The sequence below is a fragment of the Sebastes fasciatus genome, chromosome 1 (assembly GCF_043250625.1).
Source record: "Sebastes fasciatus isolate fSebFas1 chromosome 1, fSebFas1.pri, whole genome shotgun sequence".
Classification (NCBI taxonomy): domain Eukaryota; kingdom Metazoa; phylum Chordata; class Actinopteri; order Perciformes; family Sebastidae; genus Sebastes; species Sebastes fasciatus.
This window is the reverse complement of record NC_133795.1, coordinates 7,030,850-7,054,990: the sequence shown is the minus strand read 5'-3', so window position 1 is coordinate 7,054,990 and position 24,141 is coordinate 7,030,850. Positions and strand designations below refer to the sequence as shown.

General features: G+C 41.9%; 2 protein-coding genes and 1 long non-coding RNA gene across 11 annotated transcripts in view; 2 read left to right on the top strand and 1 right to left on the bottom strand.

Annotated features, from left to right (window-relative positions):
* The window catches only part of sulf2a (sulfatase 2a), a 53,084-nt gene extending 33,458 nt beyond the window's left edge, over positions 1–19,626 (top strand). For 5 of the 7 annotated variants that reach the window (XM_074660324.1, XM_074659976.1, XM_074660055.1 and 2 more), the window contains 20 exons: positions 5,673–5,941; positions 6,716–6,955; positions 7,066–7,217; positions 8,295–8,464; positions 9,892–10,042; positions 10,311–10,486; positions 11,932–12,060; positions 12,435–12,491; positions 12,586–12,709; positions 13,652–13,865; positions 14,280–14,562; positions 14,687–14,783; positions 14,888–14,982; positions 15,067–15,126; positions 16,477–16,643; positions 16,821–16,963; positions 17,131–17,239; positions 17,332–17,365; positions 17,829–17,882; positions 18,260–19,626. In XM_074660324.1, the coding sequence (XP_074516425.1) occupies positions 5,743–5,941; positions 6,716–6,955; positions 7,066–7,217; positions 8,295–8,464; positions 9,892–10,042; positions 10,311–10,486; positions 11,932–12,060; positions 12,435–12,491; positions 12,586–12,709; positions 13,652–13,865; positions 14,280–14,562; positions 14,687–14,783; positions 14,888–14,982; positions 15,067–15,126; positions 16,477–16,643; positions 16,821–16,963; positions 17,131–17,239; positions 17,332–17,365; positions 17,829–17,882; positions 18,260–18,290 (2,685 nt within the window). In that variant the 5' untranslated portion in view covers positions 5,673–5,742 and the 3' untranslated portion in view covers positions 18,291–19,626. The remainder of the gene's footprint in view (positions 1–5,672; positions 5,942–6,715; positions 6,956–7,065; positions 7,218–8,294; positions 8,465–9,891; positions 10,043–10,310; positions 10,487–11,931; positions 12,061–12,434; positions 12,492–12,585; positions 12,710–13,651; positions 13,866–14,279; positions 14,563–14,686; positions 14,784–14,887; positions 14,983–15,066; positions 15,127–16,476; positions 16,644–16,820; positions 16,964–17,130; positions 17,240–17,331; positions 17,366–17,828; positions 17,883–18,259) is intronic. The other 2 variants (XM_074660410.1, XM_074660493.1) reach the window with 2 other exon arrangements.
* Positions 19,448–20,122, bottom strand: LOC141783334 (uncharacterized). The gene is made up of 2 exons (XR_012597254.1): positions 19,880–20,122; positions 19,448–19,735 (listed from the first exon to the last, which is right to left on the bottom strand). It is a non-coding gene; the product is annotated as an uncharacterized LOC141783334 (long non-coding RNA).
* Positions 20,123–20,781: 659 nt separating this feature from the next.
* The window catches only part of arhgap46a (Rho GTPase activating protein 46a), a 44,699-nt gene continuing 41,339 nt past the window's right edge, over positions 20,782–24,141 (top strand). For all 3 annotated transcript variants that reach the window (XM_074659604.1, XM_074659518.1, XM_074659428.1), the window contains exon 1: positions 20,782–21,337. In XM_074659604.1, the coding sequence (XP_074515705.1) occupies positions 21,324–21,337 (14 nt within the window). In that variant the 5' untranslated portion in view covers positions 20,782–21,323. The remainder of the gene's footprint in view (positions 21,338–24,141) is intronic.

Sequence of the window (24,141 nt, the reverse complement as noted above, 5' to 3'; positions counted from 1 at the left end):
ACTAGTTGGTGAACATGGTGATAATGACTTTATTTATATAGCACCTTTCAACAAAGTGCTTTACAATAAAAGCATGATAAAAGTAATTAACATCCAGAACCTAAGATCTAAACAAGATAAAATCATATAAATAGTTACAACAATGCACCATCAGTTAAGAAAAATCCATAATATAAAAGTGAGTCTTAAGAAGAGATTTAAAGGAAGATACTGAGATCCTCAGGCAGGGACTTCCACAGCTGAGAGGCCCGGACAGCAAAAGCCCGGTTGGTCACCTTTGTTGACCAGTTTTGGAACCGTTAGTACGGCCCTGCCAGAGGATCTCAAGCATCGATCAGGCTCATAGGGAGTCAGTAAATCACAGATATAGGCAGGAGCCAGACCATTCAAGGCTTTAAAAACAAGCGGAAAAATCTTAAAATCAGTACTAAAACTCGAAGGTAACCAATGAAGGGCAGCAAGGATTGGTGTGATGTGGTTGCTTCTCTTAGTACGTGGTACATAGTGGAGCACTTAGCAGCTGAAGAGACAGATATTTCCCTCGGGAGTTGGTAGAGAGCAAAAACAGAACTAAAAAGAGAGTGAATATTAATTGAATTCATCAATCGACCAGAAACGCGACTCCAAATGTTGATCATGTTGCTCCGTGTCTGCTGGATGTGTAAATAAGCAACTCTTCACCATCATCATCAACTTAAAAGCTGATGATATGTCAATGCTGTGTTCACAATACGGCTGGGCGATAATTCAGTATGATAATTTATTGTCTTTCAACGGAATCAAATCGTGATTAACTCATATATCGGGATATCATGATACACAATTACGTCGTCTAAACTGATAATAACAAACACATACTAACTCAAACTTGTCAGAAAAATCTGAATTGATAACAATTCTGCTTTTGGGAATACCCCAGTGTAGTTAAATTAAATTGTTTTAATCTGATTACTCTATATTTGTGCGCATGTAAACATGTAAACATAGTCATTGTATAGCTGGAAATATTTATTAATATTTTTATATTATCTCTATAATTTCACTTGAAAGTTGAAAATGTTATATGCATTTTGCAAAAAAATTCTTAATTAAATGAGAAAATACTCAAGCATTTAATTACAGATTATTTATTTATATATTTACTGAATTACCAGAAAACAATATATGTCGTGATTTATATCATTATCGAGATATGAAATTATCTATCTCGGGATAGAATAGATTAGAATAGATTTTGGTCATATCGTCACTTGTCTCCGCTGCGCCCAAGTGGTGATCATACCTTAGCTATAGCAGAAAATGCTCATATGGGTCAAAGAACATGAGATCGACGAGCCTGATTTAAATATAATGATTTTCGCAGCTGTGTTTTTCCAGATTCTAGTGGCGGAGCAAAGATTTGTAAGCAGAGAATGATAGATGAAGGACGGCGACAAACCACGGCTTCTTATTATCATGAAAAAAGCATTCCATACTGTATTGAGGATTGCAAACCCCTCCTTCCACCGACACATACTCACACACATGCACACACACACACACACACACACACACACACACTTCTCTGAGAGAAAGTTACTCTCACATAGATGCATGCCGTTGCAGAATTTGCATCTGAATGCCAACTTTTGTTGGTAAATTCAAGGGTCCTTGGAGATTTTGCACATTCTGTTCAGAGCTAGGCAGGCCAATGGGAACAAAGTCACACATTAGCAAAGCCCTGCCAGCCTCAATTATGACCAAAGGGATTGGCTTGATAGTGCTGCAGCGGGCCACATTCAGAACGGGATGTGTCTATTTAAACTTTCCTGGCCGCTTCCTTTATGTTTTCCAGCACGAGAATACACTGGATGGCAAATTCCTGCATGGAGAACAACGCAGAAGAGATTTGGAGGTTCTCTGTTACCGTATTCTGTTTTATTCTGTTCCATTTCATACGAACGTCTTGGTCTGCGAATCTAGTTTTCATGTTTGGGAAAAATCCATCTGCAATGGAAGTGCTCAGGCTTTCTTCTCTCCATACCATACGCCTAGAGGTTCTTTCCCTTTCTCACACTCTCCGTCTTTTTCTCTCCATCTCTCTCAGAATATCCGTGATAGAGAATCCAGGAGTCTGGCTTCAAGCTTGTGGGCTTTCTCCTCCATATTTCATACACATTATGAGACACAGCTGATTAAATTGCAAGTGTACGCCATGACTCGTCCTCCTTCAATATGTAATAAATGTCTGTTTTCTTCCTCGGTTTTCTCATATTCTGTCTGCGTTTCGTGCCATCTCGGGGGGGCTGCAGATTGGATGAATCAAACTTTATGCCTGTTTCAAAGCCCAAGGTGTTTTATTTATTGGGGGAAAAGTACATTAACGCCTCTGCAAAGTCTTCGGGAGATTTATCAAGCTCTCTCTCAGCTTCCTCACCACCTCGCTTGAACTGTGAAGTACAGATGCGTGTTGTTGGACAGTGTAATATATCTGTCTGTCTATCTGGTGTGCGTTTTCAACCCACCACTCTTGCCACCGTCTTATCATCATGCCCATGCTGTGACATGGCCAGCTCGGTTGTCACGGCATTTATAATTCAGCCGTATCAATAAAAGATGGACGGCATTAAGCTTTTATCCGGTGATGCAGTGCTGCTGTCTCTGAGAGCCTCTTTACAAGCGAATGACTGAAGAGCAAAACTTTCCTTCTCTGTTCTGACTTCCAGGCATCACTTGGCATTAGTATAACCTGAGCTGATCCTTGTTCCCACTACATGCGTTCAGAAGCTTATTCCCTGTGATCTCATATTCTGATAGCTTACTCCCCAGCCCTTCCTCTCTGAGCCCCCGGCCTTTAATAAGTTTTGCTGAGAGTTATATTTGCTCGTGTTGTGCTTCTGTCTAAATGGCAAAAATCCCTCTTTCATTCCGTTTTGTCGGGCTGAATCAGCGTTGTCGTTTTCGTAGCTCACTTAGCGGAAATAAGCTGATGTGGGCAGAGCTCTGTCAGGAAAAACAAGCTCTAAATCATCTCCAGTTTACAGAAACAACATGGCTCTCCTTGCATTATGAATGCATACAAACAACCACATTGGTCATGTTGGTGGAGACTGAGAAGAGCTTGGCTAAGTACTGCTGTTTTTTTCTAACGGTTGTCCATCTCTGTTTCTCCACACATCTTCAAGGTATAATGGCTTCTGTCTGTTTGGACGTTATGGTTTCCTCTTTTTTTTTTCTTTGCGGTTTCATGTAGCATCTGCCACCCAGAGAGATAAACAATACGGGGAGATAAAAGAGAGGGAGAGAGCAAACTGGAAAGAAAGGACTGTATGTGTCAGTTGGAGCTGATAAAAGCCTGAAAATCCAATTAGTCCTCAGTATCAGGGGGGATGGAGGAGGCCTCTTGGGAGTAATGTCAGAATATATCCACCGCCGTAGCATGTCAATAACACAACATTTACATAGTTAGCTATTGATAGATCAGCGTGTAAAATCGAGCTGGATGTTTTCTTGTAAATCACGGCTATATTTGGTGCTCTTCCCTGACGTGTTTTTGCCCACATCAGCTTTTTGAACGGATAAACAACTATCAAAGGGAAGTACTGTACCTCCCACACCACAAACCACTCTAAAAGAGATCCAATGGCGGAGGACTGTCTCAATTTGAGCACACTGAGTCTATTCTTTATTCCCCGTAAATGTCCTGGAATCCATTTTGGCGATGGGGTATTCACTGCTGATTGCAGACAGAGCTTGTTAAATGTGTGTCGTTCTTTCACAGGTTTTTTTTTTTCTCCTTTTCTTGTGGATTTCCTCATTGCTTGTGTCTTGTTTTCATCCCATGCCAGATATGAAAGGATGAGGGATGCAGGCAAGGAGAGAACACAAGAATGGAGCAAGGGCATTTTCAAACAGCACAGCGACTCGGGTCAGAGCTCATGTGTTCCTCGGGGGAACAACCACATGCCCTGGGAGTAGGAAGCCAGAGCAAACACAGCTGCTGCTATACAGACTGTGTATCCACATATTCACGTGCACGTGGTGTGTATGTGTGCGCGTGTAGGTGTGTGCGTTTTCGTGGAGGAGGACGGAGGACATGTGTGGGCGTTTGGGAAGACCTTAATGAGCACAATCTGGACAACAGCGTAGAGCAGAGAGGAACGGGGAGCATTGTGTTAGACAGCGAGGAGGGAAGTGTTTCTTCTGTAACCATCTCCTCCTTTAAATGTTTAATACATTTTAGATTTTTTTGCTTTTCATCTTGTCTTTGATAAGTTGTGTACGTGTGCATCCAGGCGCGGCGTATCTGTTCATTTGTTCCTTCTTATCCCCATGTCAGACTGTATTCCAGTCGGGTTGTCGTTAAGGAGGCGCTGCGGTCCCAGCAGAGAGAGGTTGCCGTTGTGTTGCTGTTATTGTCTTCATCTTCTGGCTACCTACTCCTTGTGGACTCACAAACACACACATGCCCAGAGCCCCACCTTACTTTACCGGCAGTGGAGCTGCATCTCAGTGGGCGCACTGATGATGCTGCTTGTAAACTGTGTTTATGATCACGGTCACCGAGGTGTATCGCTGCTCTGATTATGAGCCATGATAAAACAGGCACGCTATTTTGCCCTCTGATATCCATTGAATAATAAATGTGCGATAAATAACAGCCCAATGAAAGTCATGTGTAATAAAATTATTAAGTTTTATTCAGCTTACTTTTATTTAAAGGCAAATTTATTAATTTACATTTCCTATCTAATATTTAATAGTTTAATAGAAACATTTTTCAAGACAGGTTCTTGCTTTATCTGCTGATTTAATATGTAGTGAACATGGTCGAGCAGTATATTTCTAAATAAGTAACAATGCTCTTGTTTCTATCGCTTTGTTTGCTATAAAATCCTGCAGTCATTTCATCCTGTTGTTTTATAATAATTGTAGATAGCGCTGCAAGTCCAAATAGTCAGGTACTACTGCTGCAATAGTTGCCATGGTAAACTCAGAGGGGATATACTGTTAATGAGTAATTAGAGAACTAATTGGATTTTGGTGAAGTGCATGTAGAGATTAATTATGAAAAAGCTCTATTTAGCACGCACTTGACTCTAATTGTTATGTTAAACTTACATAAGGAGAGCAGGATTTTCTGCACATCTAGAGGCAGCTTGCTTTTATTGGCCTTGGTGATATTGCCACATTAATATTAACTCTTTTTCATATATACTTCCATATTTTTCTGTTCCACACCGTGTGTTTACTAGGTATCATTTGAAGTCTGTGCTTTCTGATCTTTAGAACTGGACTCACTCTGCTCGTTGACCCCTGTCTTAATTTTCCTCCTCTTCTGTCTGTCCCCTTCACCTCTGTCCCCCCACACCTCCTCCCACCACCCCTCACATCCACCCTAACCCTCTCAGGGGGAGGTGAGTCCTGAGCTGGCCCAGGGCCCAGGCCCATTAGCCCCAGCCTGGCAGCCATGTGCTCATCACCAGAGATCATTACACCCAGCCAATAACACCACTCTAATGCATCATTAATGATTGATTAACGAGCTGAGCTCAGCCCAAACGGGTGCATTTGTACGGAAGAGCACCCTGTAATGGCTGTGCAAGGCTTGCATCTGCTATTTTTCACCGTGTTTTTTGTGCGTGTCCATGTGTGTGCGTTTTATTCTGATCGGTCTCCCTCTGTGTCCCCAGGTTGAGTGAGGGTGCCGCAGACTTCTGTGTGTGAAACGAAGGACTGAGGAGGTGACTGCAGGGTAGCGTGATGGCAGGGCGGGGGCTCTCCGCCCCTCTCCCTCTTCTTCTCCTCCTTCTTGTCCTGGTGGGAGTCCTCCCTGATGCCCAGGGCTCTGGCTACCTGTCTGGGTATCGCCTCAGGTCGCGCCTACAGAGGGACCGCCACTTCCGCAACATCCGACCCAACATCATCCTCATCCTCACTGATGATCAGGATATAGAACTGGGTAAGACATTTTCCTCCATTAATCCCTTCCTGTGTGTGTGTTTACTGTGTGTTTGTGCATCTGCCTCTCTCTCTCTGTTTGCTTTATATCCATGTCCCATGGGTATGGGTATTCTCTCCATGTGTATCCAACAGCATCAGCGAGGGAAAGTCAGCCTAATGCCGCCTCCTGGCACCATAACAACTGGCCCACTCAAAGTCATGTGCTCCCTTTGCCAACTCCTCCAATGCTGGCATGAAATGAGGGCGGCCCATGGCTTCCATTGTCTGAGTGCCAAACCCTGGCCATCTCCCTTCCCGCTTAAGTCCTTTAGCGGCGTATTGGACTGGAGTGGCTGCATAATGGCCTCTGTGACATCTTTTGTCCTCCCGTGATCGCTAGTGAGAAGACTCCCATTGAAAAGCAGGAATTTATGGTCAAGCATCTGTTTTCCCAAACAATCAAAATCAGCCTGAAAAGCTTTTAGTACACAGGAATCCAAATGGGTTACACTTTACCAAAAAGATTTATTCCCTCATTTACTTCCCCCTTCCTTTTCTCTGAACTATGTCCATAATGGTTTTTGCTCTTTACCCCTCGTGCCCTATATTTATATTTTTCCCTCTCTGTTTTCCTCCATCTCTCACTCTTTTTTTTCTTCTCCTACCGTTTTATATCCCCCCTGCGTCCCTTTCATTTCACTCCTTGGCCTTTGAATCCCCTCTCACCCTCCTTATCCTTCTTACAACCTCCCTCCCCCCCTCCGCCTCTTTTTCTCGCACTGTTTTCTCCCAGGCTCAATGCAGGCCATGAACAAAACTCGGCAAATCATGGAGAAGGGCGGCACGCATTTCTCCAACGCTTTCTCTACCACGCCCATGTGCTGCCCGTCCCGCTCCTCCATCCTGACGGGGAAGTATGTGCACAACCACCACACCTACACCAACAACGAAAACTGCTCCTCGCCCTCGTGGCAGGCCCACCACGAGCCGCACACCTTCGCCGTGCATCTCAACAACTCTGGATACAGGACAGGTGAGCACCGCAAGTCTGACTCATGAATGTAGATTCAAACCAGGTACCTTCACAGATGCACTGAGCTCGAGGACCAAAATTAACATACAGCTCGCCTGTTCCTCCCTCAGCCTTCTTTGGAAAGTATCTGAATGAGTACAACGGCTCCTATGTGCCCCCTGGCTGGAAGGAGTGGGTAGCACTGGTGAAGAACTCACGCTTCTACAACTACACCCTCTGCAGGAACGGAGTACGAGAGAAACACAGCGGTGTCTACTCTAAGGTATTTGAGATATTACACTAAGTATTGTTAGATTACATTTACTAAAATATATTTTAAGCAGTTACCATTAAGTAAACATGTGTTATCCATAATTAATAAATAGTTTAGAACTTAAAATAGCATCACCTGCATTTATAAATTACTTTTGTCTTTGCAAAGAGTTTTACGATTACATTTCAATGTCTTAAAGTTGAAAATGAAAAATGCTTTTTTAACCCTTTTAGATCACATCCCAGGTCACATTGTGCACCTATTTAACAATATACGTATATATGAAATCAATTTCTTCGTATTTTTATACCAAAATCCAATCAACCTTTCTTCCTGTAAAACAAGATATGACGTTTCCTTAAGCTAGTACCAACCGATAATATCATGACATCCATCCATCAATCAATCTGCAACTTAAAGTGCGGCCTGCGGCGAGCTGCCTTGCAATGTCTATGAAAAGCTGCGGCGGCTGCTCCCGAGCTCAGCGAGCTCTGGCCGTTTGATTCTGCAGCAAAGTGCGGCCAAACAACAGTTGTAAAAAATGTAACTTAAAGCGGTGAAGTGTGACCACAGAGTACCCGCAGCCAATCAGTAAACTGATCCTGTGACTCCTGTGACATGTTGACCTATGTTACAAATAATTTCTTCCTGCCTGAAACACATGAACTCGCCTCCCGGCAGCAGAAAAATATAATTATTGCAGTGAGCCGCACTTCACCGTTGCCTGGTGTGAATTTGGCGTTACTGACAAGGGAGGTGTGTGTGCTGTAGCTCCGTATCACACTTCATTCTAAGCCTGTCCAATCAAATGCAAAGAATTTGACACCGCTCAAATATTCCGTTTCACTGGTGGATATGCCACAGTGCAGAAGCTAAAGATGCTCTAACTTCCGTTTCACTGGGACTTTAAACTCTTCACTCTATTTAAAGGACAAAAATCAGGGTTCAAAGGGTTGAACAGCAGATTAAATCCATTGTCAGTAATGGACACTGGACCAGCGGAGCACTGACGGCTTTGACATCTGCTCTTTCACTCCCTCTGTCACTCACCGAGTACCTGATGGACAATGTCTCCTCGCTCCGCAGGACTACCTGACAGACATCATTACCAACGACAGCATCAACTACTTCCGCATGTCTAAGAGGATGTACCCTCACCGTCCTGTCATGATGGTGCTGAGCCACGTCGCTCCGCACGGTCCAGAGGACTCCGCCCCGCAGTACAGCACCGCCTTCCCCAACGCATCGCAGCACATGTAAGAAAACCACACCAGCTATATGATCAACCAAGCTGTGAGCCCTCCGGTCGTTTTCACATTTAATGTGCACTGATTTGGTTCATGTTGGACAAAGCAGACAAACACAAGGGAATTTTTTTTTTTTTTTTACATTTTCACATCCACAGCTATTTGCTCGCATATGAGTCACGCTCCTTTTTCATTTGACCCAGAATGATACAAATTCCATAATCTCAGCTCGATCTTATCTTCCTCTGCCTGCAGTGTGCTCTTGGCAGCTGAGCCCTCTCCACGCACAGCTAGTGTTTCACTCCAGTTTATTTGGCTCATGTGTTGTTCACATTAGTGTTACCACTGTAATGAGCCCCACTAATTTGTACCATTTTGTCACCCGTGATCAAAGAGAGGCATGAATGATGTATGTTTAATGCATAGGTAATGGCCACACACACACATACACACATTTCATCCTTTGTCTTCCTGACCCTCCATAGTCCTGACTGACTGTCTAGTGCTGCTGGCTAATGGCAGGCCTGATATTGGCCTCCAGAGACACATCCAAGGCCAGTAATGAGACTGCCGTCTCTGCCTCCTCCTTCCAACCCCCTCACACCCTTCTGCTGCTTCATCTAATCCCTCCAGCATCATTAACCTGTGCCACGCAGGCTTTACACACACAATATTCTGTAAATTCAGCCCCAGTGTCTTTGTGCAAACTTTTAATTGCTCTTTCTCCATAAATTTGCTCTCCCTCGGGTGATGTTTCCTGAGAGCGCTTCTGTGGCTATTTTTCTCCCTCCATCTCCCTCTGCCCTTATCAACCAAATTAAGAGAGAGGGGCAGTAAAAGTCCTGCACTCCTCTGGTGATAAACTTTCTTCTCACCTTGGCTTCTCTCAGACACATCTTCACACGACATTAGAGTTTCCACCGTGAGACCCGGCTGTGAGACATTAGCATTTCTTAAAAGTCAAATCGATCCCCTTTAAACGTTAAATATATTCTCTTCTAGGATCCCATTAGCTATTTAGCAGTGTTTATTCTCAAATAATTAAAGTTCCATATGGCTCGGAGTTAATTATTGATCAAACTGTGCTCACTGTGTACAGGCCTATCGATTGCAGAGCTTGGCATTTTACAGTTTACGTAACCTCCAGTTTAGCATTGCATAAACAGTTTTCTTGCTACTTTAGAAAGAAAAGGATAGGAGACATCAGCAGACGCAGGCAGAGAATATTGCTGTGAATGCACAATGTGACTGTACACACACTGGTATATTTTGTATAATCCTATTTACAGCGATAGAATATGAAAATCACATGTGGAGAGATGGAAAAAACAACTGAATGCAAATGTATGCAGTTTTTCTTTACAAAAATTAAACGTTAAGTACACCACATGGAGTTTTTTTTGTGGTTTAATTTGATGTTTTTCTACCTCTTTCAGAACTCCCAGCTACAACTACGCTCCTAACCTAGACAAACACTGGATCCTACGCTACACGGGAGCTATGAAGCCCGTCCACATGCAGTTCACCAACATGCTGCAGCGCAGGAGGATGCAGACCCTGCTGTCTGTGGATGACAGTGTGGAGAAGGTAAGCGGATATGTAGCCAGATAGACATATGCTTAAACACAGAAACACACACATAGACAGACATACACACACATTTCATCTGACAGTCTCAAGTCCTGAGAGATCTGTGCTTGTTCTGAGTGGGACTGTATAATATATTCACTGACACACTTGGTAAATTGTTCAATCCCTTTTCCTTGAAACTGGCACAGGAGACTTGAGTTATCAAACATGAAGTATAACTTTTTACACTGTGTGAGTGTTCAATGAAATATATCCTCCTCCGTAGTTGCACAATATGTTGGCGGAGACGGGGGAACTGGACAACACCTACCTCATTTACACCTCAGATCACGGCTACCACATCGGGCAGTTCGGTCTGGTCAAGGGCAAATCAATGCCTTATGAGTTTGATATCCGTGTTCCCTTCTACGTACGAGGACCTAATGTGGAGCAAGGTGCCATGTGAGTGACACAAACATTCATTAAGGGTAACTTTGGTATTTTTCAACCTGGACCCTATTTTTACATGTTTCTGTGTCTAACTGACAAATGGGGACAACAATTTCTGAAACTGGTCCAGTATTGAGGGAGAGCACTGTAGATGGCAGTTGTTCAAGGGCTGCTATATGGTGCTATTGGGGCAAGCTGTCACTGTCATTAAGTCCACTAAAAGTTCTTGTTTTTGCCATGACAGGCTCTGATTTTTCTTATTATAAGCGTCTGATATTATGGAAAGTCTCGCTCAAGGAGAAGTCTCGTTCTGGTGACGTGTTGCCAGAAGACAGCGGTGGAATAGTGGAGTACATTCATGGTGGAAACGCGAGGGTCAGCCGGGCAGAGTTTGTTGTGTTAGATTACAGAAAGTGTAGCTTAGTGTTATCTAAAAGATTTTCAATGTCATGGCTGAATATTTAGATGATTTCCACAATGTGGATGAGGTCTTTGAATTCGGCGTCTGCCTGTATTTTTTTGAGCCAGAGTATACAGATATTCAGATTTCACGAGACGTCTCCTTGAACGAGACTGGGACACAATAACAAACAGACCGTATCAGGTAAAAGGTAAGAAGAACATATTATTTCTCTGTAGGATCCTTTCCATAATGTTGTCAGACACTTATAATAACATCTGAGCCTGTCAGTGGCAAAAACAAGCACTTTTAGGCTACATCCACACTAATAATTGTGATCTCCATCCAGGCGAGCGCTTAGGGCCGTTTCAGAATTTATCTCCGTCCTACTACGACGCCTGAAAACGCATATCACATGACCATTTATGTACAATGGGCATGTGTGTGCCGGTGTAAATAGGAAACAGCCCTGGACGCGGGAATTGATGTAAAGCACTCGAATGATAGCTTACCTCCTGCGCATGTAGGCAGTAGTAGCATTAAAACATGCAGAATTGAACAGCACAACAGCTGCTAGCATAGACAACAAAGTCAGCGAGGCTTGTAACTCGTTATCCATATTGAAATTAACCACTGGTGGTCGAGGCTGATGTCATTTGTTTTCTTCCGAAAAAGGTTCACGTGATGGGCCGTGACGAATCAGTGAAGGACACGCTAGGACGCTAGGAATAAACGTAGCAAAAGTTATGCTTTTTAAAATGAAAACATATTAGTGTGAATGTAATGTTACATTAGTGCTGCTCACTTGCCCTCGCAGCTCCTTTCACGTCTGGCTGTTACAGCGTTATCCCTCAATACTGGACCAATTTCAAAAATTGTTGTCCCTATTAGTCACTTAGACACAAAAACATAAGAAAATAGGATCCAGGTTGAAAAATACTGAAGTTATTCTTTAAATATGCTGTTCCAGTATTATACGTATGAAATTAATGACATTGTGATTTTTTTTCTACCAAATTCCAATGAAAAATATCCCCTCATTCTTGCTTCCCTGCAGTAATACTCATATCGTGTTAAATGTCGACCTGGCACCGACTATGCTGGACATGGCTGGTGTTGATATCCCTGCAGAAATGGATGGCAAGTCTATCCTCAAGCTGCTGGACACAGAGAGGCCAGTTAATAGGTGAACACACACACACACACACACACACTGCGATTATTATACTCAGTATTCTGGCCATACACATAAAATAGTTTTATATCTATGGTCCTGGCATTTCACAGACAATTCAAGATTGACATTTATAATGTTGCAGATGAGATGGCTACGTGCCAAACAGCAGTCTGCCTGGACTTCGTAAAGTTTTCCTCGATCTTTGTTCTTCGTGTTTTTCTTGGACAGAAATGAAATCTACTATCCAAATATAAACGTGTAACACCACTTTCCTTTCAGTGCAACACAAGGATGGCATTTTAAAATGGAGCGCGTGTTTGTTCAGTGCAAATATCACAGAGTGGTCTGACAGGATTTCTCATTTCTTTTTACTCTTTTTCCAGGTTCCAGCTGAACAGGAAGGGTAAAACATGGAGAGATTCTTTCCTGGTGGAGAGAGGGTATGTTTTATTGATTGACCTTTTGCGGGACGTGTTCTCATTCCAGGCATTGTCTGCTGGTGACATGAGACTTCTTGTTTTCCTCTTCTTTCAGGAAGCCTCCGCACAAGAGAGGAGAGGAAATGGCCCAGGAGGAGAACTTCCTTCCAAAATACCAGCGGGTGAAGGACTTGTGCCAGAAAGCAGAGTACCAGACCTCCTGCCAGCAGCCAGGACAGGTACCTGACCTGCAGGAGCTCAGAAAGAGAGCTTATTAAAGTTTCAGGGGAACAACATGGAGTGTAGCTCATGCAGGGTGATAATTTGCAATCTGTTTGACAATAAACTGAATATAATATGCAGGCATTGTACTCTCGGGGTTCAATTTGACATCAAAGTCTCTTTTTTAATCCTTCAAACTGAAGTACGCTGAGTATAATGTGTGTGTGTTCATAAGGTATGTGTGTAAAGAGCCCTCTGATTTATTAAAAACAAGACTATAAGATTATTTTAATACTGTTGATCTGGAATCTTTCTTGCATTTTAAGGGATTTTCAGAGCACCAGCTACTAGCTTGTCATAAAGGAGGTTAAATAACACTCCAAACTTACCCTAAATTTTGGCGAGGAAAAACTGTCATGGCCATTGTCAAAGGGGTCCCTTGACCTCTGACCTCAAGATATGTGAATGTAAATGGGTTCTCTGGGTACCCACGAGTCTCCCCTTTACAGACATGCCCACTTCATGATAATCACATGCAGTTTTGGTCAAGTCTTGGTCAACTTTAGTTTGCCATGTTATGATTTGAGCATATTTTTTATTCTAAATGCAGTACCTGTGAGGGTTTCTGGACAATATTTGTCATTGTTTTGTGTTGCTAATTGATTTCCAATAATATATACATACATTTGCATAAAGCTAGCATATTTGCCCACTCCCATGTTGATGAGAATATTAAATACTTGACAAATCTCCCTTTAAGGTACATTTTGAGCAGATAAAAAATATGCGATTAATTTGTAATTAATCAATATTAACTATGGACAATCATGCAATTAATCGCAATTAAATATTTTAATCGATTGACAGCCCTATTTCTATGCATCAACAATTATGCTACGCTATGTACAGTATAAGCCTGAAGGCCCAACGTCATGAAATTTCCCTCTGCCTTCTTTCAGAAGTGGCAGTGTGTGGAGGACCCGACTGGCAAGCTGAGGCTATATAAGTGCAAGGGCATGGCTAGTCTTTATGCCCCACGTATGCAGGCTCTGATGGCCAGCGGTGCCTCCCACATCCAGCTGTCTCCCACATCCAACTCCGACAGCTGCAACTGCGACGACGTGGGCTTCAAAACATCCGTCCTGAAGAGGAAGAGGCTGCTCACCAAGAAGAGTAAGTTCCTCTCTAGTCACTCACATGTTACCATTGTTCTGCTAGTTATTAATAGATCTGATTTTGTTCAGAAAGACACTTGTACTTTACTTTGAAATGTCCTTGCAGTAGCCTACAAAGTCTTGCCAAACAGGGCCATTAATCTCCAGCTAAAATAACCAGCTTTTGAAGTATTCATGAGATGAGGAGCATGTGTCGGTGCTGCCATCAAGTGGTGGAATAGAGTAGACAAGTGAGCCTTTAATCACAGGGGCTTTGAAAGAAACACAAAAGATTGTAAATTATTCCTGGAATATGATACCAAGTGAACGTTCATATCATCAATATTTTCTTTTGTTAGTGCTGGTCTCCACCATCATCATAGATCGTGATCTTTAGCATCAGAAACACATCCCTCTTTTTCATCTTACTCAGGTCCCTCTGTCTCGTCTTATTCAGAGGTGAAATCCAGTAAGAGTGTCTCTAGGAAGCGCTGGGCCCGCTCTGTGTCCTTTGAGCTGGACGGTGACCTGTATGCCGTAGACCTAGAGGAGGGCTACCGGCCCCTGGGCTCCAGGAACAGCAGCTGGACCACAGACGAGAAAAGAGGAGCGGCGAATGAGGAGGACAATGAAGAGTTCAGTGGCATGGGAATCACAGCCATACCCACCAGCAGCAATAAACTCACACCACCTGCTTCTCTTAAAGTCACCTACAGGTACTACGCCGTACATCTGTCTGCATTCATGTGTAGTGTTTCTGGTGATGGAAGAGTTAGGAAATAATTTAGACTCCACATGCATGATTTTGAGTGTTGCTATTATGTTTTTTGTCTCCTGCAGGTGCTCTATTCTTATGAATGACACAGTAAAATGTGATGGAGGCCTCTACAAGTCTCTCCAAGCATGGAAAGACCACAAATTGCACATCGAGCATGAGGTACATTGTTAAATCTAGCACATAAAATGCATTTCACAGGTTGTTAGTAGCTTGTTGTGGTGTGTAATGAGCTGTGTGTGGCTGTTTGCTCCAACTGTGTTTAGATTGAAACCTTGCAGACCAAAATAAAGAACCTGCGTGATGTCAAAGGTCACCTGAAAAAGGTGCGACCAGAGGAATGTCAGTGCAACACTCCCAGGTGAGAATGTGTCCGAACCAAAGTGTCACCTGCATATATATCTAATTACATGCTGTATGTAACCGTTGTGTCTTGTCTTTACAGTTATCTCCTCAAGAATAAAGAGATGTTTAAGCTCAATGCGGGGCGCATGCACTCAGCCAGGTAAAGAGTTACACTGGGCCTCATGCAAGAACATTTTCATATTCTTATCTTAACTTTCTCTTGTACTGTGGGATCGTACAAGTGTGCCACGTCAGATTCAGCAAACGCTCCTAACTTTGGATAACTGTCTAAATGACCTGCATAAACATGATGAATGCCACCTGTGCATAAATGAGTGCCCGTTCATGAGGATATTAGCATAATTAACGCCCCAGTGATACCACATAAATCTACGCGTCCTGCCCCATTCATCTGTATCTGCCAATATATCAGCACGCTGTCTAAAGACACGCTCTCTTCCAAGAGCCTGACGTGCATCCAAAAGAAGTAAGTCAGCCGTGACGCGCCTGGTTAAAATTCCTGTTGACCTTTATTATATAAACAGAGACAAATGAACCTTCAATTAGTGTGTAATTTAAGTCGTTTTGCAGTTTGAGATGTTCATATTGATATTGTAGTGTTATTCAATAGCATCAATAACCAATTTAAATTAATAATGATATCGTTAGGCTATATGAATACATTTAGAATTATATTATATTATATTAGGGCTGTCAATCGATTTAAATATTTAATCGCATGATTGTCCATGATTAACATGATGACAACAGCTGTCAGTGTGCTGACTTGACTAGGACTTGCCCAAAACTGCATGTGATGATCATAAAGTGGGCATGTCTGTAAAGGGGAGACTCGTGGGTACCCATAGAACCCATTTTCTTTCATATATGTTGAGGTCAGAGGTCAAGGGACCCCTTTGAAAATGGCCATGTTTTTCCTCCTTCCCAACAAGCTGGTATAACATGGTTGGTACCAATGGATTCCTTGGGTTTTTTCTAGTTTTATATGCTGCCAGTAACTTCAGCTTTACTTCTATCATGAAAACTGAGCCCGCTACAACCTCTGGAAAGTTGCGATAAGATTGCGTTAATGCATTAAAGAAATTAGTGTCGTTAAAACTAATTTGCATTAACACGTTATCGTGTTAACTTTGACAGCCCTGCAGAGTCAAAAAGGATAATCTCAACATAATTATGAAGTGTGATTTATAGAGGATTTTCAAACTCAAAAGTACTTCAAAGTAATGAAATATTCACTCCATTAGGGAAAAACTTAGGTTTGAATAACAGCAGACTGATTTCACATGACTCCCTACGACAGGTTTGGACCACTCCCTAAGAGAAAATTCAAAATATGCGAAAATTGGTGAATGCCTAAATGACTCGTAGAAGCCACTTAAGAATAAATCTGTTCGTACGAGTGGTTCTTGCATGAAGCCCATTGTTTGACAATTATTTTTTTATTCCCTCTTGCAGTCTCACCTTATTGAATTTGTATTGTTCTCATCAGAATGCAATCAAAGCAGAAGAGTCAGTGGATGGCGAAGGACCAGAAGCGCAGAAAGAAACTACGTAAATTCCTCAAGAGACTCCAAAACAACGACACTTGCAGCATGCCTGGTCTCACCTGTTTCACCCATGACAACCATCACTGGCAGACCGCCCCCTTCTGGACAAGTGAGTAATAACATGCGGCTGTATAAAGAGATTTGAAGGATATTGTTTGTGGAACTTTTCAATATTTTCCAAAGCAGGTTTGGTGAAAATAATTTTTGGAACAGTGTTTTAATACCCCTTTGTTTGTTTTCCACTCACACCCTTCCCTTCCTCACCCACTCCCACTCCCTCTCTCAGTGGGTCCATTCTGTGCATGCACCAGTGCCAACAACAACACCTATTGGTGCCTCAGGACCATCAACGACACACACAACTTCCTGTTTTGTGAATTCGCTACCGGTTTCCTGGAATATTTTGACATCAACACTGACCCATACCAGGTACTTCATTTGTACTATGTGGCAGATACATAAAAAACTCAGCAATAATAACTATAAAATGATCCCACGACAGGATTCATAGTGCATTCCTGTGAGCACAGGGGGTACAGATTTTCCAGAGATTTTCCAAAGCACTTGCCGACATTTTGTCCTTATTATTCCTGTAGCTGATAAATGCTGTCAGCACGCTCGACCGCAACGCTCTGAACGCAATGCATCAGCAGCTCATGGAGTTACGGGGCTGCAAGGGACATAAGCAATGCAACCCAGAGAAGGGTGAGTAAAAGGCCTCTAAGGCAAACATGATTTATTATAGTGTCTCCAGTAATTTCAGACTGAGACTAATGTTACCCTCTGCTTCCTTTCAGGAGGAAAAGAGCGAAACTACTTCAGTGAATACAGGTATTTTCTCCTTCCTTTTACAGCACTGTTGATTACTTTTACAAACACTGCAGATGGAATTCATGTTACAGTCTGAACTCTGGGAGGTTACAGCCTCCCCAGTGTGTCTTTGGTTATGTTTCTTCTTACTGCGAGTCATCTGGGGGAGTCAAGAAAATAAAATACAGCGATGTGCTGAAATTGAACCTCCTCAAACTGGTTGTGATCAAAGCCTTTTTAGCATGCAGAAGCAGAAGCCAAAGAGGGCCAAAATGCAAGCCTGCTTTTTAGCTTCTGCTGTTTCCTTTTTGTAATGAAGCCTAATTGCCTGTCTCTGCTGTGTGTGTGTGTGTGTGTGTGGGGGTGTATGTGTGTGTGTGTGTGTGCGCATGCATGTATGTGTGTGTGTGTGTATATACCTGTTTGTTTGTCTCCATGCACGTGCATTTGCCCTGCGCGTGTATACATGCTGTGCATGCTTCAGGCCAGTTCATCGTCGAAAGAGGCCAAAAGTGAAGAAGCCTTCCTCCAAATCGCTGTGAGTTTGTCATAATCCATCTGTTCCTTTGTAGTCAGCCAAGCTTTACTCCTCTCTCCATCCAGATCTTTTTTCAGCTTGGTCAGGTGACCCCAGCAGCATGCTCCCCTCTCTCCTATTTACTGTAATTCTCTACTCCTATACTTACAGTAACTCACATTTTACCTGCATTGCAAAGCATCTTCTTTTTCATTCCGTCACTCAAGTCTAATTCAATAAAGCAATGCAGGCGTGTCTTGTTATGTTGTGTTCTCAGTCCTGTTACTGTCATTTCTTACTTTCTCTCGCAGTGTTGGCACGAACAGACTGGGGCCACGGTTTCCAGTGAATGTCTCAGGTGGCATATTTAACTCACAGTATTTGTTTCCTCTGCACAGAGGGCAGATTTGGGAAGGGTGGGTTGGTTAACCACCTGCATCCCACAAAACCACCACATCGGCCTCCTCCAGCGAAGGGAAGGAGAAGGGGGGAGTGCAGGCGAACCCTAGGACTTTGACCACACTTCGATGGACCATATCCTGAGATACTACTTTACTCTAATCTGGGTTTTCATTATCGAGAGAGCTGCTCTGCGTAACTCTCACCCAGGCAGAGGAGACGCTCAGACTGAGAAGAAGCTTAAAGACTCTCCAATTGTCAATTCTACCTTCGCACACACTTCATTCTCATTTACATCTTCAGCCGTCAGAAACCATTAACATTAACAGGATGCTGTGAATCAGGTGGGACAGTTTGACGTCCACAAGCCATTCTGTCTATCAAGTACTGCTTGTACATAATATATATATCAGCTTTAATCAGCTTTCTTTCATGTCATATGGGACTGAGTGGAAACATGATGAGTTACAACTCTGCTGCTACTCAATGATGTCATCATGGCTTCATGATGTCTCTGTGGCACATGCTGATTAGCTATATCATTAGCGCTTGGAGTAACAACAAGATTTCTTTCTCTGCACCGTGTCTGCACAAGAACTTTTAAACGACCGACAAGACTCTTCGCCATAATCTTTTTGTATTATAGTTGATCTTAACGCCGATGAATGTCCTTTATGAAGCATCATCTTCCTCAAAGCTGTGAGATGTGAGGTGACCAGAGATTGCCTGCCTTGATCAATGACCTTCATCCAATGTCAGCCACACCTTGAACGGGAACTACAGTAACCACTATCTCACCAAAACCTCCAGAATATTTGACCCCTGGCAGAATGCGTCATTAGTGAATGCCCTTTTACTCCTTTGTATTGTCCGTACCAACACTGTAGAAGTATCCAAATAGTTTGTTCAGCTTGCTATACATGGTGCTACAGGATAACAATACAGAAGTAAAAACCTTGCTGTACAGTACAGTATGTATTTGAATGTATGTTGTGCAATTAATATAAATGTTTACAATATTTTTTATAATACTGAAGAGGCAGACCTTGTATGATATGGGTTGACAAAATGAAACTTGTAGGGAGAGATGTAGCTGGAGAGATGTCATTGCCCGCAACTTGTATGTTTCCTTATTTACATCGGAAAAGCACTTAAAGGGTTCACTGTGAAGAGATGCGCCATGTATGTTTGATGGATATATAGTTTACTCTGTGCCAGAGGAACAAACACAACAGTGTAATACTTATCGATGTGAATTTTAGCTACCTGCCTTTTTTTTAGCTTCTTTGATTTTTTTTTTTAGCAAATATTTCCATAGACCTGAGCGCTGATAGTAATTGTGAATAAAGTGTTGTTTGACCATAAACATCAGTGGACTTTTATTCTGAAATAGATTGCATGGTTGTTTGTGTTGCTGTCCAGCAGGTGTCTCTGTCTGCTTGTCCACAGGCTAACACCAGGCTACTCACAGCTCACTACAATCACAACAGTGGAAAGATATGATCATGAAAAGAGATAGTTAAGGTCCCCAGCTCTCTGGCAGACTGAGTCAAGTGAAAATAAAATGTGCATATAATATGATATTCCAATATGAATCTAATAAACAAAAAATAGCTCACCTCTCACACTGGTGTGTCGCTTAGCAACCGCAAGATGTGGCTTTAGCTGAAAACTAGAATCTTCAGTTAGGTTAGCTAGTAGCTAGCTAAATAGTTAGCCAATAGCTAACTATTTGAATAGCATATATATATATATATATATTTACAAATAACGACTTGATTAAAAATAGTGTGACTGCCTTTTTGTAAAAACCATAATAAATCAACTGAAAACAGAAAGGTGAACTTTCTTAACCTAGAAGTTATAAATCACTCCAACAACAAGCTCTCATACTGGTGTGTTGCTTAGCAACCGCAAGATGTGGCTTTAGCTGAGGGCTAGAATCTTCAGTTAGGTTAGCTAGTAGCTAGCTAAATAGTTAGCTAACAGCTAACTATTTGAATAGCATTTATTTTTATATACATATATATATTTAATTTATTATTTATTTATTTTTACAAATAACGACTTGATTAAAAATAGTGTGACTGCCTTTTTGTAACAACCATGATAAATAAACTGAAAACAGAAAGGCGAACTTAGTTATAAGTTATAAATCGCTCCAACAACTAGCTCTCATACTAGTGTGTTGCTTAGCAACGGCAAGATGTGGCTAGCTAATTTAGCTAGCTAAATAGTTAGCCAAAAGCTAACTATTTGAATAGCATATATATTATATATATATTATATATATTATATATATATATATATTATATATATAATATATATATATATATTATATATATATATTATTATATTATAATCAATTCCTTATTTGTAATATATATATATATTACAAATAAGGAATTGATTAAGAAAAAACAAATAGTGTGACTGCCTTTTTGTAACAACCATAATCAGTAACCTGAAAGCTGAACTTTGGTAGCCTAGAGGTTATAAATCGCTCCAACAACTAGCTAACGTCTCGACAACAGTTGGCCGACCGTTGAGGACCGTTGGAACCGTTGGGGACCGTTGAGGGCCGTTGGGGACCGTTGGGGACCGTTGAGGACATGGATGTATTAAAAGAACGGTTGAGGACCGTCATGTTCCCTCAGAGCATGATGTGATTGTTCTGGTCACATAACGTTTTAACATGTTTTCTGCTTTTGTTCAGCCAACTGAGCCACTAAATGTTTTATGGTTTGGTCTCTACTCTTTCCAGCCAGCTTGAGTCGAGGGGATAGAGGGTTGAGGGTAGAGGGTGGTGGTGGTGGTGGAGAAGAGGAGGTGGTGCAGCAGCAGCAGACTGGGTGACCCCCATCCCAACCTATGACTCACAGGCGGAGGCGGAGACTCCATATCGGATCCACCACCGGGAGGACCGTCCCCGTCCACCGTCCCGTACGTTACTCTACTCTACTCTACTCGTCGGACCGCTCTGTGAGCACAGAAACACTCATCCCGATACCAGCTTTAAACGTTTTCCCTTTGTGTTGACGCCTTGTTTACAATGTGAAGAAAATGGCCGAGACAAGGTAAGTTAGCGTTAACTCACACTTTCATATCAAAAGAGATACGAACTTTTAACTGGAGAAAGTTACGGAGCTAAAGCTGGCTGGTTGCCTCGCTATCACCTCACCGCCGCCGACAGCTCCTCTGAGGGCAGATAGAGAACACGCCACTCAATGGACATTGTTTAAGCACTACAGTGTGTTTAAGTAGTTTTTTAAAGCTTAAATGTTCGCTAAAGTTTGTGAAAATGAATTACATGGTTTGAGAAAACACTGTAATGTGAAGAGAATGGGTTGAGTTCAGTTTTTTTTTAATGTTTTTCAAGGTTATACGCATATCTACAACATATGAACATGTACACATTCAGACCCACAAACAAAAGGGAACAATACAAACAGGACTCGTGTCTGGGAGTTACACTTCCATTATGGTCCAGAGTTTGACACTTTAAGTTACCACCATTTAAGTATTTGTAGTAGTAGTAGACTTAATCTGCAAATTTAGTTTGTTGAAAATGAAGTACATGATTGAGAAAACACAGTAATGTGAAGAGAATGGGTTGAAATGATTCATTTTAAACTGAAATTCAAGTTGTATTTTTGCTAAACGTTGGGTAGTTATAAACAGTTGAACTAGCTTAAGTTTGACACCTTAAGTTACCACCATTTAAGTATGTGTAGTAGAGTTAATCTGCAAATTAAGTTTGTGAAAATTAAGTACATGATTGAGAAAAACACAGTTATGTGAAGAGAAATGGTTGAAAGGATTCATTTTAAACTGAAATTCAAATTGTATTTTGCTAGTGGGCAGTTATAAACAGTTGAACTAGCTTGCTAGCATGTATAGCTCAAGTTTGACACTTTAAGTTACCACCATTTAAGTATGTGTAGTAGAGTTAAATTAGCTGTATCTGAGGGGGATATTGTTAATCTATCAGCAGCCCCATTTTTAGATTTTTTCCTATGTCTTTGCTGTGGTTAAGAAGCCAATAACCTAAACGGAAGGCAAATGTCCCACAACCCATTTGTTGCTCCCATTTTTACTGGTGGAAGGTAACTGGGGCTCCCAGCTTCAGCTACTGGGTTTGATCTCCACATGTTGAATTTCTTCAGCATCTGCTTTGACTGTATTAAAACTTTGTTTAGCTTTCATCGGCTTCCTGGGGACAGATGGTTTGCTTTACAGTCTATTTAAAGCTCCTGAGATGTATATAGGATAAGTTACTTTCCTTTCAAATTTTTCCTTCAACTGGTATTTAGTGCTGTGACTTTGTGTAGTTCAGACTTAATGGCTTTTAATGGCTAAAGCTGAAGTTTCTTTGATGTCTTAATATTCCTCCTCCTATGCGTGTATACTCCTGTTTTGAATAGTACAGCATGGATATTGTTTGACAACCAAGCTGCCCCACACAGATGTCTTTTATGTAGCCTGAAGCGGTTAGTTTGGCACGCCAACCTGACTTCCTGGGTGCAGCAGTTTCACCAGCTCCCTGCCAGCTGGTGCTCGTCCGCTGACAGCGTGCTGTTGGTTTATGCAGACGTGTTAACTTCTCTATCTGTCCGGCAATACATCTCTATCTGTCCGGCACTACATCACAGACGGAGAAGGCCGGATGGCGGGACAAGACAATGGTCCATTTGGTGTTGCTCCCCCCCCCTAAAATGTGTCTTCCATTCATATGGGCTTGTGAGGAGCAGCAATTACAATAGGATGTTGTCTCACTGTTTGCCCTGCTAGCTCCCACCAGTTGACAGACATAAGCTTAGGGAACAAATCATGCATTCCCTTAAAAACAAGCAAAATTGGGTCTTTTGAAAAGGACAAGACAGGATGTCCATCCTACATCAGATTTGACAATGGACAAGTTTGTTTGCCGGTTGAGAGGAAGTGATTTTGAAGCTTGTACTCCAGTGGCTTATTATGGGTTTTGACATCTTAATAATATAACTGTGGATGATTTTTTTTTTTTTTTTAGACTTTAAGCTTCAAATCATATTTTCCAGCTTTCACCCTCTTCTTTTCTTGCTTTCTCTACTATAATCCTGGTTATATCCCCATGGCTCAGTGCTCTTAACACACACTTTTCATCTGACTTTGAGTCTCTGTGGTCTGCCACAATGACACTGTAATGAGGTTAAAGTGATTTGCCAAAACACATTTATCTGTACCGGTACATCTGCTGACATTTCGAACCTTTTTTACTGCAGAGATTAAAGGCTGGGTTAGCTTCCTGGCCCCCACACACACACTAGCTTGAACCTGATGCTAAAGAGTGCTGATCATCACTCCGTAGCATTACAGGGGATAATAAGTTGTAGGATGGTCATACGCTCAATCAGCTGTAAGGGTGAATGAGTCATCTGCTTCAAAAGAGTTTAACAAGTCTATATAATAGTGAGCTCTTCACAAAAGCACATCAAACACAGAAATGTAACACTGCAACAGAGGATGAGACATGTTAAAAATCTAACCAGAAAAGAAAAGTTTTAGGACCTCATGGGACCTTATTTCAGAAAAAATAAATATGTACGGTAGTCAACGGCAAGAGACAAATATTTTTTTGATCCCATTTGAATTGCGACATGCATACAAAGATATGATGTTTGTCAATTTAAACCATTAGTTTGCAAGTCAAGAAAGTCTCAGTTTGTTGTAGTTTTGTCGTAGTATCATTTATTTTTGTGTGTAACCGCTCAGTGAACTACATTTCTCGTCTCACACAATATACGTCACCAACACTAGCTAGCTAGCTAACTGCTATTTTCCACGTACAAATGTAACGTTATCTTACCTGATGCGTTTTACCCAGCGACTCCTGTTCTTTTTA